The sequence below is a fragment of the Hevea brasiliensis genome, chromosome 16 (assembly GCF_030052815.1).
Source record: "Hevea brasiliensis isolate MT/VB/25A 57/8 chromosome 16, ASM3005281v1, whole genome shotgun sequence".
Taxonomy (NCBI): domain Eukaryota; kingdom Viridiplantae; phylum Streptophyta; class Magnoliopsida; order Malpighiales; family Euphorbiaceae; genus Hevea; species Hevea brasiliensis.
The window spans coordinates 4,669,117-4,687,223 of NC_079508.1; the positions used below are offsets into that span (position 1 = coordinate 4,669,117).

Genomic DNA, 18,107 nt, shown 5'->3' on the forward strand with positions numbered 1-18,107 from the left:
TAGGTGAAATCGAATTCAGAAAGGTATTAGGATTTATATTACTTTACTCGGTTGTAAAGTGGTTGATGTATGATATTTCTTTTGAGTATATGGATGGATGGAAAGAGTTTAATTATAACAGAAGTGTGGCGGTTTAGATTAGAGAGAGAAACTGAGAAAGAAGAAGATTAGGAGCAAGAAGTTTTCTGTAGGGGCAATAGTTCTTCCATCCATTCAAATGAGTTTGACAGCTTTTTCACCGTTGTTTTTTGCATATGTTAAGTTCTATATGTCTAGAATTCATGGTTAAAATTTCGTAATTTTTTAACAATTAGATTTGAAGAAATAAAATTTTGAACTTAGGCTGTTTGGTTTGGAATTTTGGATTTTAGGCTGCTAAAATTTGAGTAAAATAAATAATTAGAATACTCAGAAAATTATGAAATTTGGTAGAGAAGATCTTTAGGATGTTGGGGCTGTTATATTAAAATTTGGTGAGTTTTAGACTTGTGATTTCTGATATATAAATTGTTTAGTATGAGTTGCCTGAGTAAAAATTATTTCTGAAAAATTCAGAATTTAAAGGGTTAGATAAATAATTTGATATCTCATGATGTAAAGGTAATTTGATACTAAAATTTTTGCTGAAGTTGTATTTAGATGTGTTAAACATATAATTAAAATTTGGAATTTATTTGAAAGTTGAAATATTATACATAAATTTTAATGTACAAAGTGCTAAATTAAGTATTAAGGATATGGAGTTAAGTTGAATAAGTTATTCTGATGGAGCTAAATTTATTTTGAGATGGAATATGGTGTTTGGTAAATTTTTAAGTTATTGTTGATTATTTTTGAGAAATAAAAATATGTATTTTATTTGGATTTGTGGTGATATGGATATATTGTGAAATATTTTAATTGAGATTTGAGTATGAAGTGTTAGAATTAATATTTGTATGAATGTATAAGTTACAAATTTGTGTATGTTGATATAATTATTAAATTTTTCATTAAAAATTTAATATGAAATTGAAGTTTTATGGATAAATCTTATTATAATTATATTATGATATATTAGTAAGAGCTTTGGAGATTGTGGTTTTAATTGAATTGTAAAAGAGTTGAGAACTCAAGCTGAAGAATGAAAATCTTGATTTAAATTAGGTTTTGTATAAGTTCCAGATGGACATTATGAGTTTATTGTAAACCTTATACTAATTTGGGTTTTGTTGTTGGATTACAATTATATAGATTTATTATGAACTTTGAGAGTTTTATACTAACTTAAGTCTTAATGTTAATAACTACGGGGCATGCAGAAGCTGTTGTAGTTGTCTCAGACTTCTTGTACCTGTGTAACTCATCTGTCCTAGTTTAATATAAATACATCACGTGTCCAATGTAAATATGTCACATGCTGTTGTATATAAAGCTCTACTGAAACTGAAACATGTTTGTAATTAATGAAACTTCAGCATTCACAGATTGCATCACTACTCTTTAATTCCATTTTTCAACTAGTTCAAAGTCCTTCATAACATTCTAACTTCACCATTATAATACATTAAAATCCTTTAATCCATAAAATTACACCATACATTCTCTCCACGTCATCACTAAATCCATATGCAAATTTGAGTTACCGAAAAGATTATTGAAGTGGAAGATAAAAATGTAATTAAAAGGTATTTTTGAAAATGCTAGAATTGAGATGAGCAAAATTTAATTTAAATAAAAAATATACGTATTAAATTAATTGAAAATTTCGATTCCATTTTTACAATAAATTGATTTAGCTTGATTTTTAATTTTAAGAAATTTAATTTATTTGATTTGATACAATTTTTTTAATTAATTATTATTAATTTTAAAATGAGGGTTAAAAATAAAAAATATAATAGAAATTAAGTCTAAAACAAATTTAAAATGAAACGCAAACAATTTTTTTTTAATTGATTTAATTCACCTCAATTTAATTTAATGCAACAAAATTTTAATTTTTTTTAATTTTTTAATTTTCGGACAAAATTAATATTAACCCTGCTCTACAGGCTTGAATGAATGGCGTCAAGGAGCTTAGCATCTATGATGAAGAAATCGGCAGTGCTATATCACTATCCATGCCCAGACGGTGCATTCGCTGCATTGGCAGCTCATCTTTACTTCTGTGCTACTTCTCTCCCTGCCCTTTTCCTTCCCAATACTGTCTACAATCCCATCAAGCTCGAACACCTTCCTATCCATGAAATCGATGATCTTTATCTTCTTGATTTTGCTGGACCTTCTGGTTTTGTGCACCAAATCTCCTCCAAATTTAGCAGGTTTTCCAAATTAGATTCCTCTCAACTCTCCTTGTTTTTGTTTTTGTTCAAGTTATTGCTCATTTTTTGTCATATCCAGAGTGGTCATATTGGATCACCACAAAACAGCAAAAGAGATGCTCGGCGGCGAAACTTTAGTGGGTAAGAATGTGAATGCAGTTTTAGATATGGAAAGGAGTGGTGCTACGATTGCGTATGATTATTTCAAGGAGAAGCTTGTTGGGAATCCTAATCAGAATATCGTCTCTGAGTTCAGTCGTCTAAGGCCCATTTTTGAATACATAGAAGATGCAGATCTTTGGAGGTGGAGACTTGAAAATAGCAAAGCTTTTAGCAGTGGGTTGAAAGATTTGAACCTTGAATTCAATGTCCGGTTAAACCCCTCTTTGTTTAAGCAGGTAATTTCCCTACATTTTCTCTCTCAATTTTCCTTCTTCTTGCTGCGCATGCTCATTTTAGAAGCTGCATGGTATTCAACTTCTGGGCTGCAAAACTGAGTTGGATTTCACATTTTTGTTCCTTCTCATGCGTACAAATAGTTAACTCATAAGGACTTCATTGATGAAAGCAGAATCCAGCTCTAAACAGGGTGTGCAATGTCCTCAATTTATGAATATAATTATGCTTGAAAAATGCCTGCACAAGATTGAACTTTGGCAGGAATAAAAAATTTATTTGTTCATTCTTGCTTGGCATTGTCATGGAACACATAGAAATCAAGCTCTCTATGTTAGTAGTAGGCACGAACCAAGTTGATCAGAGGTTATTGGCATTTGCTCACTTGGGTAAAGTATCAAAACAATGCAGTGTATTATAATGCTTTGTCCCACTTCATATTCAATATGGATGTGTCATGGTAGAAAGCCAGGAATTATTTTTCATGGGGGCCAATGCATATGTCCATCGCTTTCTTTATGAAAAAATGATATACGAATTAGTATAAACCATGCAAGATAATAATAAATTTAAATTATTGATATAAATATTCAAAACATTAAATATGTACCTAAAATATAACCCCATAAAAACTTCCTAAAGTTTTTGAGTTCTTGCTCAGAACCCGTCTGATTAAATATCAATTTCTTTTGAGTCCTTAAGATTTCAATTTGGTGCTATTGAGTAATAATTTAACCACAGCAAATGTAATATGGATTACAAGGCTATAATGGTAGAGCTTGTCATACATTTGCATATTCATTTGCTTATACGAAGAGTTGAGAGGTCTCTGTTTGACAATTGAGCTTTTCAAGAAATTTTGTTTTAGTGTATTTATTAGCGGCAAGAATTTTACTTCTTGCATAATTTGGATAATTGCTCTTTTTGCATAAGTTGAAGGAGATTGTCATAAGAAGGTTCACCTTCCAAATTTTTGAGAAGCATATCTGATCTTCACAGAGCATGAGTATGAAATGTGCTTGTTTCAGTATGCTATCCACAATTTTGAAAACAAAGTGGTTAGTAGTCATCTATTTATGTGCTTGCTACAAATGCAATGGCTGTTCTAACAGCCCTTACCATTGCAATAATGGCCATAACGGTGGTACCAGCATAAAAGGGAATATTTCTTTGGGCTGTCTTCTGTAGCTTTTGTTCCTCAAAATCCCCACTTCTCCAATTGCCATTTCTCATGTCTTTTTCAGCTTTCTTCTACCTAAATTCCTCAAAAATGCTACCAACACTTTTTTATAAACTCTCTTTAAACATTTTCTATGCTATTGGTTCAAATCTCATCCTATGTATCCTAAGACCTATTCTACAGGTTAAGTAAAGTATCCATTTTTAAATTTTGCTAATTCTAAATTTATTTGTGATTTTTAACTCTTTTATTTGCTATATCAACTTAATTTTTTAGAAAATTTAAGGTTTTTCATTGAATAATACTTTTATTTGTCAATTATATTTGTTTTATCAATGTCAAAAAGAGTAAATGCTAATAATAAACTCTATTCAACCTATAGAATAAGTTTCCAATTACATGAAATAAAATTTAAGCCAATAGTAGAGAAAGTGTTCGATAGAAAGTGTATAAGAAATTGTTGCTAGCATTTCTTATGGAATTATAGTTTGATTTCACTTTGTAAAAAGACAACTACATAGTCAAAGAGGATATATTCAATCCTTTTTGCAATTTTAAGGAGATGAGTCAATTTTGACTTTGTTATTGTTGCTTTTGCAAAATTGTTGTCAAAATAATCTGTTTATGCTATATTTATGACCTTTTTAATGAGGTTAGATCTTTAATCTCCATGTTGTTATTAGTTATTGAAATTGATTGATAAGGAATCATGGATCCAATCAGTTTATCTGATGTTAGCATTTCTTATTTTTATTTCATTCAAGTCATTGAATATCTAACTAGTTAATGTGTTTTTTATTCTTACAAATAAATTTGCCTACCAACAAGTATTACATTACAGCTGCACCCTATTTCTGTTACATGTAATTTGTAACCATGTTTTAAATCAATTTGTTTCTTTCTATTGTCAAATTATAAGCATTTTGACTTAATTGTAGAATTATGTAGAAGAAAGGTCTAGTTTAAATTCAATTCAACTCAAGTAAGCCTTTATCCCAAAAATTTGGGGTCGGCTATATGGATTCTCTTTCTCCACTCTAAACGATTTTGGGTTAAATCCTAGGGAATGTGTAATGTTTCTAAGTCATGTTGTACTACTCTCTTCAAAGTCAGTTTAGGTCTACTCCTTCTTTTTTTTCTATCCTTTAACCTAATGTACTCTACTTGTCTAACTGGAGTCTCCGTATATCTGCGCTTCACGTAACCAAACCACCTTAATCTCTCTTCTCTCAACTTATTCTCAATTGGCACCACTCCTACCTTTTTTTCTAATATTCTCATTATGGACTTAATCTAGTCTAGTATGGCCACTCATCCACCTTAACATTCTCATCTCCACAACTCTTATTTTAGACATATAAGACTCCTTCAGTGCCCAACACTTACTGCCATATAACATGGCCGGTTGTATGGCTGTATGGTAAAATTTTTCTTTCAACTTATTGGGAATCTTGCGATCACATAAAACTCCCGTGGCACGTCTCCGCTTCAATCATTCGGCTTTAATCCTATGACTAACATCCTCCTCACATCTCCCATCTACTTGAAGGACTGAGCCGAGATATTTAAAGTGATTACTTGAAGGACTGAGCCGAGATATTTAAACTAACTTCTTCCCTATCACCAATTCGGCCTTCACTAAACTTGTAATGCATGTATTCTGTCTTCGTTCTACTTAACTTAAAGCCCTTTGACTCTAGAGTTTTTCTCCAAAGCTCTAGCTTTCTATTGACTCCTTCTCGTATCTCATTTATCAGAACTATATCATCCACAAACATCATGCACCAAGGGATACTCTCTTGTATATGTTTCGTCAATTCAACTAAAACTAATGTAAAAAGGTAAGGGCTTACAGCTGAACTTTGGTGTAATCCAATTGAGATAGGAAAATCTCTAGTGTCCCCTCTCATTATACGCACAATAGTAGTTGTTCCTTTATACATATCTTGCAATACTTGTATGTACCTAATAGATACCCTCTTTTGTTCTAACACTCTCCATAAGACATCTCTTGGAACATTATCATAAGCCTTCTCCAAATCAATAAAAATCATGTGTAGATCTTTATTCACATTTCTGTATTTCTCCATCAAACTTCTAACAGGAAAGATCGCTTCCATAGTTGAACGACCGGGCATGAAGCCAAATTGATTGGGAGAGATAGAAGTATCATGATGTAGTCGATGATTCATAACTCTCTCCCACAACTTCATAGTATGGCTTATGAGTTTAATTCCCCTATAGTTTAAGCAACTCTGTATGTCTCCCTTATTTTTAAAAATAGATACTAAAATACTCCTCCATTCATCTGGCATTTTATTTGAATTTAGAATTTTATTAAACAATTTAGTTAACCATGCCACTCCCATATCTCTCAAACACTTCCACACTTCAATTGGTATTTCATCGGGTTCACAGACTTTACCTACTTTCATTCTCTTAAGTGCTTCCTTTACTTCTAAAGATCTAATCCTTCTAGTATAATTCATATTCTTTTCTATTGCTCTGTAGTCTATATTCACGCTATTACCATTTTGACTATTATTAAAGATATCATCAAAATAATTTCTCTATATTTCTTTAATGTCTTCATCTTTCACCAACATTTTTCCTTCTTTATCCTTAATGCACCTAACTTAATTGAGATCTTGATATTTCCTTTCTCTCATCCTTGCTAATCTATAAATATTTTTTTCCCCTATTTCAAGTTTCTCATATAACTTTTCAAATGCCTGTGCTCTTGCTTGACTAACTGCCTTTTTTGCTTCTTTCTTTGCTATCTTGTACTGTTCATATGTCTCATTATTATCACACTTAGGTAATTTCTTATACCATTCTCTCTTTCTTTTCACTGCCATTTGTACTTTCTCATTCCACCACCATCTCTCTTTTGAGGGTGGTTCATGTCCTCTAGACTCTCCAAGTACTTTTGTAGCTACTTTTCTAATCTTTGATGCCATCTGTATCCACATACCATTGTCCTCCATATCCGGCTTCCATGATTCGGACTCGAAAAGCTCATTTTTGAACTTCACTTGCTTTACTCCTTTGAACTCTCACCGCTTTGTTCGAGCCATACTATTTCTTCTAATCTTACTTGAATTGTTCCTAAACTTAACATCCAAGACCACTAACTGATGTTGACTTGTTAAAGCCTTTCTCGGAATGACCTTGCAATCCTTGTATAGAGCTCTATTTGTTTTTCTGGTTAAGAGGAAGTCAATTTGGCTTTTATGTTGCCCACTTTTGAAAGTCACTAAATGTGACTCTCTTTTTATAAAGTAGGTATTTACTAGTATTAGGTCGCATGCCATAGCAAAATCCAAGATGCTTTTTCCCTTCTCATTTCGGCTGCCAAAACCAAAACCTCCATGAACATTCTCATAACATTGCCTATCACTTCCTACATATCCATTCAAGTCTCCGCCGATGAAAACATTCTCTTCATTTGGTATACTTTGTATTAGATCATCCATATCTTCCCAAAACCTCTGTTTGCTCTCACTATCTAGTCCTATTTGTGGGGCATAAGCACTAACTACATTTATTGTTTCTCATTCTAGTACTAGTTTTACTAGTATAATTCTATCTCCTACTCTTTTCATCGCTATTATAGCATCTTTCAATGTCCTGTCTATGATTATGCTCACTCCGTTCTTGTTTCTCTCTTTTCCGGTAAACCACAGTGTTAGAATCCCTCAATTAGTGTAGATCCCTTAATCAGTGTAAATTAGTTATAAATTAGAATATAATTAGGAATTATTGTATTTATTGGCTATTATTAGTTTTCTAGTTAGTCCTAGCCTTTGTATATAAATTAGAATGCTTGTAAATCATTTTTGTATGAAAAAATATAAAAGAAAATTTTTCAAATTCTCTATTTTCTATATGGTATCAGAGCAGTGTCAAAATTTATTAGCGTGAACAGTATAGTTCAGGGTAATTTTTTTTTTTGTTAAGCTTCTACTTCATTCTAGGAAGGGAGGTGATTGTCACCACCCACTTGAGGAGGAAGGATACCAGCCGATCGGCTTATGCCGAGAGTCCTGCCGCCGTCTGGTGAAGCGTGTGAGCTCACGCGCCTCCAGAAGTTTCACGTTATTCTTTACGCACCAGCCCGTGCACCCTTTTTTTATGTGATTTCTCCGACTGTGCCTCTTGCCGACGACCTTCCCTATCCGGCGTGCCTCTGACCAGCATGTTTCCACACCTAGTTTACACATTTATTTTTTTGGGTACCTTCCGTTGTCCAGTTTCTTGCTTTCTGTCTTAGTACCTATTTTTTTAATTGAAAAATGACTGATGAAAAAGAAGAAAGCCTCTGAAACAAAGGCTGGATTTATTGGTTATAATCCCTCTTTACAAATTAGTCCTGTAAAGTTGGATGAAACTAATTATTTGGCATGGTCTAGATCTTGTCTACTGTTCATTCAGGCTAGAGACTGCAGGGGTATATCACTGGAGATAGAAAAAAGCCAGAAAGTACTAGTTCTACCTATAGCTAGTGGGAGTCGGAGAACTCTCTTGTTATGTCTTGGCTCATCAATTCTATGTAATCTCATATAGCTCATGAGTATTTACTGTTGGATAGTGCCGCTACCATTTGGAGTGTTGATTCTCAGACTTATTCTCAAGTTGGGAATGATGCACAAGTTTATGAGCTTAGGAACAAGGTTCATGGACTGAAATAAGGTGAGTTGATTGTTGCTCAATATTATGTGGAACTCAGTGGTCTATGGCAAGAGTTAATTTCTATCAGGACTTTCAGGTTTCATGTCCGGCTGATGCAGTTAAGTTCCAGAAATTGATTGAGAAGGAGCGCATATATGATTTTCTTGCTGGGCTAAATGTGGAGTATGATCAGATTCGAGTCCAAGTACTTGGTAAGGATCCTTTGCCCACCTTAAGGTAGACATACTGTTATGTTCAGCAGGAGGAGAGCAGAAGGAGTGTCATGATGTCAGCAAGCCACTATTGGTGTACAAGCGCTTCACACATGGAAAGAAGAAAGAATTACAGTTGGCTCACTCACTTGATGATGCGGCAGATGTGGAGCAAGTTAACAATCATGCAATGGAGTAGTAGAGTTAGACCATAGTGGATTTTATTTAGTTATTAGCAGCTTGTAAATATTTCAGTTTCTTTTCATTTTCCTCATTTGTAGGAGGATGTACCTCCATATTTTTATTTTCAGTTGTTTAGTTCCTATTATGTAGGGAGTGGTTATCCTCCCATTTGCTTTATAGATTTCAGCAGTACGTTAATAAAAGGGTAGAAGAAATATTTCCTAAAAAGTGTTGAGTACTTTCAAACTCAGAGATCTTCAGGTTCTCTCTAATGAGCCTGTTTAATTACAATCATAGGTCGCAAAAAGAAAATTTCCTTCAAGCCTTTAGATCTTTCATCTGAAGCTGCCACTCAGCGTCCCATATACCAATTCGAAGTGGTATATGGCAGGCCTCCTCCACGGCTGCTTTCTTATTGTCCAGGACAGTCAAACCTTGATGTTGTGGATAATGCACTTCAGCTTCGGGATCAGCTTTTGGGTTCTTTACAGGCCAATTTATTGTGAGCTCAGCAGAAAATGAAGTCACAATATGATGCTCATCATCGAGATGTTCAGTTCAATGAAGGGTATAAAGTTTTACTCAAAATCCAGCCTTACCGTTAGCTATTTATTGCTGCACGACGTCATCAAAAGCTTCTGCCCAAATTTTATGGTCCCTACACGGTAGTCCAACGTATTGGAAAGATGGCTTACAAATTGGATTTGCCACCTTCAACTAAAATCCATCCTGTTTTCCACGTGTCCAATTTAAACAAATTCAATGCTGGTCAAGGTGATATTGGTTTCGAGTTGCCTCCCTACTCTCCAGCTCAATTGCAACGCCAACCATTGGCTATTCTTGACAGCCGTGTTCGAGCTGGACAAGTTGAAGTTTTAGTCCATTGGCAGCATACTTCACCAGCTGATGCATCTTGGGAGAATGCCCATCACTTGCAAAAGGAATTTCTAGACTTTGTGCTTGAGGACAAGCACGTCGAAATTGGGGGGGGGGGGGGGAATAATTTCAGCAACCCGCTACTGGTATACAAGCGCTTCACACATGGAAAGAAGAAAGAATTACAGTTGGCTCACTCACTTGATGATGCGGCAAATGTGGAGCAAGTTAACAATCATGCAATGGAGTAGTGGAGTTATACCATAGTGGATTTATTCAGTTATTAGCAGCTTGTAAATATTTCAGTTTCATTTCATTTTCCTCATTTGTAGGGGGATGTACCTCCATATTTTTATTTTCAGTTGTTTAGGTCCTATTATGTAGGGAGTGGTTATCCTCCCATTTGCTTTATAGATTTCAGCAGTACGTTAATAAAAGGGTAGAAGAAATATTTCCTAAAAAGTGTTGAGTACTTTAAAACTCAGAGATCTTCAGGTTCTCTCTAATGAGCCTGTTTAATTACAATCATAGGTAGCAAAAAGAAAATTTCCTTCAAGCCTTTAGATCTTTCATCTGAAGTTTCCACTCAGCGTCCCATAACCAGATCCATCTCGAGGGACCGTAACACATGATCAATTCTACAGCTGTTGATAAGGCTGGGTTGACTGCTAACTCCTTACGAGAACAGTCATATGGTTCATCAAATAAGGATCACTTGCATTGTGACTACTGTGGGAAATCTCGCCATACCAAAGAACAATGTTGAAAGTTGCATTGTCGCCCAACTAAAGGGCGTGGAGGAAAAAGGATAGGCTCTGCTAGATCACAAGCAAATGTATCTGAGGCTGTGAGTGTTTCTGAAGATACTGTTATCACTGTGATGTTTTCCAATGAAGAGGTACAGACTCTGAGACGATTCCTATCACAGCTTGAATCACAATCCACTACAATTGCCTCTTATAACTTCGTCAACTTAGGTAATGTTTTTCTTGCCAATCATAATAATTCATTTTGGGTTATAAATTCTGGAGCAAACAAACATATGACAGGCTCTTCGAATAAATTCATATCCTATTCTCCATGTTCAGGCAAAGAAAAAGTCTGCATTACGGATAGATCTTTATATAATATTTTTGGAACAGGTTCCGTTAAATGCACTCCTACTATAAGTCTTAGTTCTGTTTTACATGTGCCTAGCTTTCTTATTAACCTTTTCTCTGTCAGTTCTATTACAAAAGCTCTCAACTGCAAAATTGAATTTTTTCCCACTCACTGTGTGTTTCAAGAGTTGATAACAGAGAGAACGATTGGTAGTGGTAGACTGCAAGATGGGCTATATCTATTGAATGATTTTGTTGATCAGGTCATGTTGAGACAATCTATGGGTGCTGAGGAAGAAATTATTCAGTGGCATAGGAGACTTGGACATCCTTCATTTACTGTCTTAGAGAAACTTTATCCTCTTTTGTTTAAGCAATGCAAAACTGAATTGTTAGTATGTGATGCTTGTGAGTTTGTTGAACATACTAGACAATCTTATCCTGCAATAAATAATAAGGCTTTAGTTCCTTTTATGATTATCCATTTTGATGTGTGGGGGCCTACTGAAACTGTGTCTTTATCAGGTTATTGATGGTTTGTGACCTTTATTGATTGTTACAGTAGGTTAACTTGGGTATATCTGATGAAAGGAAAAAATGAAGTATTTTCATATTTTCAGCAGTTTCACAAAATGATTAGCACCCAGTTTGATGCTCATGTTAAAATACTGAGAACTGATAATGACACAGAATGTATAAATGGAGTTTTTCATAAATATTTAAAGTCACACGGAATTTTGCATTAGACTAGTTGTGTTAACACTAGTGCTCAAAATGGAGTGTCTGAGAGAAAAAATAGACATTTACTTGAGATTGCTAGGTCTCTTATGTTTACAATGAATATTCCCAAACCTTACTGGGGGGATGTAATTCTTTCTGCTGCATATCTTATTAACAGGATGCCACTTCGAACTTTGGAGTTTAAGAGTCCTTTAGAGGTTTTGCAAGGTAAAAATTCATATACTGTTCCTCCAAAGGTCTTTGGTTGTGTTTGCTTTGTTTATCAGCCTAATAGGGGGAAGTTAGAATCTCGAGCTCTCAAGTGTGTCTTTGTTGGTTATTCCAGTACTCAAAAGGGGTATAGGTGTTACCACCCTCCTACATGGAAATATTTTGTGAGCATGGATGTTACCTTTAGGGAATCTGAATCTTATTTCCATCCACCTCTTTAGAGGGAGCATAGGAAGGAAGAAGAGGTGTTTTTCCCTTCTTCTTTGTGCTCTCCCAACTTTCAACTTCAAAGGAAAAATCTGGGTTTAAAGCCTATACCTAATAATGATACTCAAGGGGAGTCACCTAAATCTCGAGGGAGACTGAATGGACCAGATTTGAGAATCTGTACTCGGCGGAACAAGACAAATGTAGCCATCGAGCTGGAGACTGCTGATCAATCGGAATCTCTAGATTCAATTCCTGAACATCCTGAGGTGTGTGATGAGTTTCCTTTGGTTCCTGAAGAGTCTAATTTTAATTCTCAATCTACTCTTCCTTCTTTTAATAATGATCTTGATATTCCTATTGCTCTCAGAAAAGGTGTTAGAACCTGTACTAAACATCCCATCTCTAACTTCATTTCCTATGATTCTTTGTCTCCATCCTATAGAGCCTTTTTATTATCTGTTTTCTCTATTTCTATCTCACAGGATTGAAAGAAAGCATGTCTTGATCCAAAATGGAAGGCAGCCATGGTGGAGGAGATGAAAGCTCTAGCAAAGAATGAGATATGGGAACTTGTTACTCTTCTAATGGGGAAAAAACCAGTTGGATGCAAGTAGGTATGCACTGTGAAACATAGAGCAGATGGTTCAATTGAAAGGTATAAGGCTAGGCTGATAGCAAAAGGCTTCACAAAGACGTATGGGGTAGATAACCAGAAAACGTTTGCTCCTGTTGCTAAAATGAATACCATCAGAATTTTACTATTATGTGCAATAAATTTTGAGTGGGATTTGTAGCAGTTTGATATAAAAAATGCCTTTTTACATGGTGATTTGAAAGAAGAAGTATATATAGAAATCCCTCCAAGGTTTGAGAATGGGAAGACCAAAGGAAAAGTTTGTAGATTGAAGAAAGCACTGTATGGTTTAAAACAGTCACCTAGGGCATGGTTTGACAGGTTTAGTGAGGCTATGGTTTCTTTTGGATACTGCCAAAGCAATGCTGATCACACCTATAGGGGTAAGATCACTCTGCTTATTGTCTATGTGGATGATATTGTGGTAACTGGTGATGATAGAGAAGAAATGATTCATCTAAAGGAACAACTAGCACAGGAGTTTGAAATCAAAGATACAGGAATGTTAGGTTGTAAACCAGCAGAGTCTCCCATTGAGGCAAATCATAAATTGTAAGTTGGAGTTGGGGAATTCGTGGATATTGGGAGATATCAGATGTTAGTTGGCAGACTGATTTACCTTTCGCATACCATACCAGATATAGCATATGAAGTGGGTCTAGTGAGTCAGTATTTGTATGATCCTCGTGAATCTCATTTGGAGGCTATTTTTCGCATTTTGTGATACTTAAAATTTGCACATTGGAAAGGATTTCTTTTCTCAAAGCATGGCCATCTTCACATTAAGGCCTTTACAGATGCAGATTGGGGTGGATCTCTTGATGATAGGAGATCGCTATCTGGTTACTGTACTTTTGTTGGTGGTAATCTAGTCACTTGGAGAAGCAAGCGGCAAAATGTGACAGCTAGATCTAGTGCAGAGGCTGAGTTTAGAGCAATGACTCAAGGTATTTGTGAACTATTGTGGTTACGAAAGTTGATGGAGGAATTAAAATTGCTGGAAACTAGCGGTTTGTCCCTATTCTGTGATAACAAAGCTGCCATCAGTATAGTTCACAATCCAATTCAGCATGATCGGACCAAGTATATAGAGATTGACGGACACTTCATAAAAGAAAAAGTTGTCAATGGTTCTTTAAGTATCTCTTACGCAGGGTCGAAAGACTAGTTAGCTGTTGTGTTCACTAAGGGATTAAGTTGTAAGGGGTTTCATACCCTAGTTTGCAAGTTGGGCATGTGCAACATACATGAACCAACTTGAGGGGGAGTGTTAGAATCCCTCAACTAGTGTAAATCCCTTAATCAGTGTAAATTAGCTGTAAATTAGAATATAATTAGGAATTATTATATTTATTGGCTATTATTAGTTTCCTAGTTAGTCCTAGCCTTTGTATATAAATTAGAATATTTCATTTTTATATGAAGAAATATAAAAGAAAATTTTCCAAATTCTGTGTTTTCTACACACAGTTTGTACCCTGAATTACCCACTTTCTTGCTTTTCTCTCCTATCCATTTAGTCTCCTGAATACAGACAATATTCCCTTCTCCTTTCCAAAGTTTCTACAAGCTTTATTAATTTTCCTATAAGTGATCCAATATTTTAAGTACCAACCCTGATTCTCCTCCTATCCTGTTCTTTCCTAATTGATCTCCTTCTATGGTATCTTCTATTGTTCTCTATGCCTATCTTGTGTTCTATTCCACTATCCGTTCTATTATCTTTCCTATGGACTAACTTCTTTACCTACACCCGTCCATGATGTGGGAACCCTTGCTCATTTATCACCACACTGGCGCGTCGCTTTCAATGAACGCTCTACACTCTTGCATATTTCTCACTACACCCGGCCTCCTATGCAGCTCATCGTAAGTAGAGGACGCCCCAACGTTTATATCATTTGAATCCATATCATAAGGTGTGATGAAATTTTTACGCTGGTTGTCACCTACCGCAACCCTCCTCTTTTATCCGGGCTTGGGACCGTCTAAGCGTAAACTACTTAGGTGGAGTTAAGAAAGGTCTAGTTTATAACTAAATAATCTTGTGACGGACAAATTTGTCAAAATATTGAAATAAATCTTAATAGCTGCCAACTTGTGACTGCTATTATTTGCCCAGTTGAAATATGTAACCAAACACTTACTTGTTCCAGTTGTTGGAGTTGGACAATTAATGGTTACTCTCACAACGAAGCCAACATCATCTAACTATGCAATTCATTTCCATTATTCCTATGCTCTCTTGTTCTTCCAAATTTTGGTCAAATTACTTAGAAATCTATTATTGTTACCCTTTTTCACTTTTATTTTTTAATTTTAATAAAACAAGCAATGAAGTATTGATGCAATTTGGTGTCCAAATTACTTAGAAATCTATTATTGTTACCCTTTTTCACTTTTATTTTTTAATTTTAATAAAACAAGCAATGAAGTATTGATGCAATTTGGTGTCCAACGGAGCTGAATGGTGAAAAAGAATCCATATAGCCGATCCAAGCTAGTTTGGGATTGAGACTTAGTTGTTGTTGTAATAAACAATTAATGGACATTTACTAGTCTTATAATTATGGCCAAAGATGACCTAGGTAAGACCATTCTTTCTATTTTTAGGAAAATAATATTCAAGTTCACTTTAAGTTGCATGTCACATATTGGAGTTTGTCTTCGGTTAGTGGGTTTATGGATTTCCTTTTTTTTTTTTAATAACTTTTTAAACAACTATGAAACTAATCTCTAAAATATGTTATTATGATCATATGATAAACTAAAAGAACTTGAATAAACTGATTGAAATGTTGCAAAAAAAAAAAAAAAAAAGCTATATTTTAGATTTATCTTATTGTTGGTTTTTCATTTTAAAATTTTTGAAAGTTGGTTATCTATCTGAGTATAAATTTGTATAATTATAACCAAATTTAGTGTGGTATGATTATTTATCTTGCTTTTAAAGTAGATATTTTTATGCAATTGTAATTATGAAATTTGGTCTAAGCCTATATTCATGATAATCATTGTGAAAAGCGTTAAGTTTTAGATTCTCAAAGTATTGTCTCAAACTGGTGATGAAAAAAATATATATTTGTTTAAGCCTATATTTGTTTAATATTTCTTCCCTAATGGTTGAATTAACTTTTAATTGATGCTTTGAGGATTATTAATTTTGGTTAGGTTGATTAAAAATATTAATATCCTTAGTTTGATATAAATCTTTAATCTCAATGTTGAATTTTTCTTGCAAATTTTAATTTTTTGTTCACGACCTCTCTCAGGCATGTGCCTTACACCTAGGTTTTAGGACAGTAGGAACCCTACTCCTACATGTCTTGGTGTGCCTTGTGCCTTTAATAAAAATGGTACTTGTCTTTTTTTATAATTCCGTCCCTATTACTCAAGACCTCAACACACACGTCCACGGAGTCTTACATGGATGCATACTTGTATATGTTACTCAAAGGCCTGCATACAGTGGTGTGGAGATGTGCTAGTATCATCTCTCTCTCTTTATGGTCTTTATTGATTTCCATCTAATTCCCTTTTCTTTTCCCACTTCCCAACTAATTCTCTTTAGGATCATATTCATGGGATGTGGATATGCACATGTAAGATGTGTGGATGTACATATGCAAAAATCATTTCTGTTACATGTCACAATTGTTTCTGTTCTGCATGAATCACTAAACTTTGAATCAGCTGAGGTGGAAAAAGATTCCTATTATTCTATTTCTCAACGAACGCAATAGTGTGCGTGATGTAGAACAAAAGGAAAGAATAGATAAGAAATCTAGGACCAATGAAAACTAATTCTCAAAATACTATTAATATCATAAAATTGTCATAGCACATCTCAACTAATAACAATAGAAACCCTACGTGTTATTTGGAATTAGGAATCCCAATTATATGAGGATTTTAGAACCTCTAATTCAATCCTAATTAGGAATACTAAATGAAACCAAAATAAACTAGGAAATAATAATAAGCTTATTAATAAAATTCTTAAATAATAGACCTAGTAAGACTCTTAAATTTTCTAATTTTAGATTGAAAATAATTCCTAAATTGTATTAAGATCTCCATTGTACGTGTGTGGGTTGGTGTTGTATACTCATCTTTATAGATAACACGCCATTATTTTTATGGATAGTTCCTGAAATGTAAATCAGTTCAATTTAATTAACTTTTGCAGTTACTTTCTTTGGATCTGGAGTCTGTCATTGCTCAAGGGATGATGAGCTTATCAGTCAAGGAAAAGTTAATAAATGACACCCTTGATCAGTCATATGAAATTGCACTTGGGGGTGGAGCTTTTGGACATTGCCTGGTATTATGCATGTACACTTTCTTTTCTAGTCCCTTTTGTTTTTCTTTTTCTGGGAATATCCTTTCTATTAGTTTTCTGTACAAGTATCATTTGAAGAACAAGTTATCATGAAGTTGACTTTCATGGATATGTCCAGAATTTGTTACACCCTGTTCAGTTCTGTCTTTTTTTTTGAGATTTCCATGTTTGTAACCTTGTATTTAAAGATGATAACCATGACCATGTTATGCAGTTTCTGTGTTTCTTAGTGTTATGGAAAGTCAATCACTATATTATTTCTCTGTATATTCTGTATTCTGTATTCCTATTTAGGATTTATTATTTAGGATTTCTTCCTAATTAGTAGAACACAATTATAGGAATCAATTGTATATATATACCCATGTACAGATTAATTTATATTAAGGAGAAGCCCATCTCTTTCTACATGGTATCAGAGCAGGTCATCTATTTAGGGTGACTATTTGTTCTCATCACCCAGCTCAGGAGAGACCTTAGCCGCCGACCGGCCGTTTCGACTCCGATCAACATCGCCAGCGTCGCCTCAACCCTCCTGAGGTTTGGCTCTCAGATCCTATTTCGGTATTTGCTTGATTTGTGATTTTGGATTATTTTGCTGTTGTAAGCACTTTGGATTAGCGTTTCGGTTAGTTTTCTCTGTCTCAACAAATGGCAGACAATAAGAATATTATTTCTGATGTGATTCCGGTGATGACTAAGATCACGGAATACAAACTTAATGGTTCGAATTACCTGGAGTGGAGTAAGACTGTTAGGGTCTATTTGCGTAGCATTGATAAGGATGATCACCTTACTAAAGATCCACCTACGGATGATACGCGACAAACTTGGCTAAGGGAGGATGCTCGGTTGTTTTTGTAGCTTCGGAACTCGATTCACAGTGAGATAATTAGTTTAATTAATCACTGTGAATTTGTTAAGGAATTGATGGATTACTTAGATTTTTTGTATTCTGGTAAAGGGAATATCTCTTGTATTTATGATGTTTGTAAGGCATTTTACCGTGCTGAGAAAGAGGATAAGTCTTTCACAGCTTATTTTATGGA

At 34.5% G+C, this 18,107-nt stretch overlaps 1 protein-coding gene across 5 annotated transcripts in view; it reads left to right on the forward strand.

The window, feature by feature from the left end:
• The first annotated feature begins 2,015 nt into the window (after window positions 1-2,015).
• LOC110664500 (uncharacterized) overlaps window positions 2,016-18,107 on the forward strand; it is a 47,002-nt gene continuing 30,910 nt past the window's right edge. For 2 of the 5 annotated variants that reach the window (XM_021824219.2, XM_058137480.1), the window contains exons 1-3: window positions 2,017-2,303; window positions 2,383-2,701; window positions 16,906-17,040. In XM_021824219.2, the coding sequence (XP_021679911.2) occupies window positions 2,044-2,303; window positions 2,383-2,701; window positions 16,906-17,040 (714 nt within the window). In that variant the 5' untranslated portion in view covers window positions 2,017-2,043. Of the gene's footprint in view, window positions 2,304-2,382; window positions 2,702-16,905; window positions 17,041-18,107 lie in introns of all 5 variants that reach the window. The other 3 variants (XR_002496685.2, XM_021824217.2, XM_021824218.2) reach the window with 2 other exon arrangements.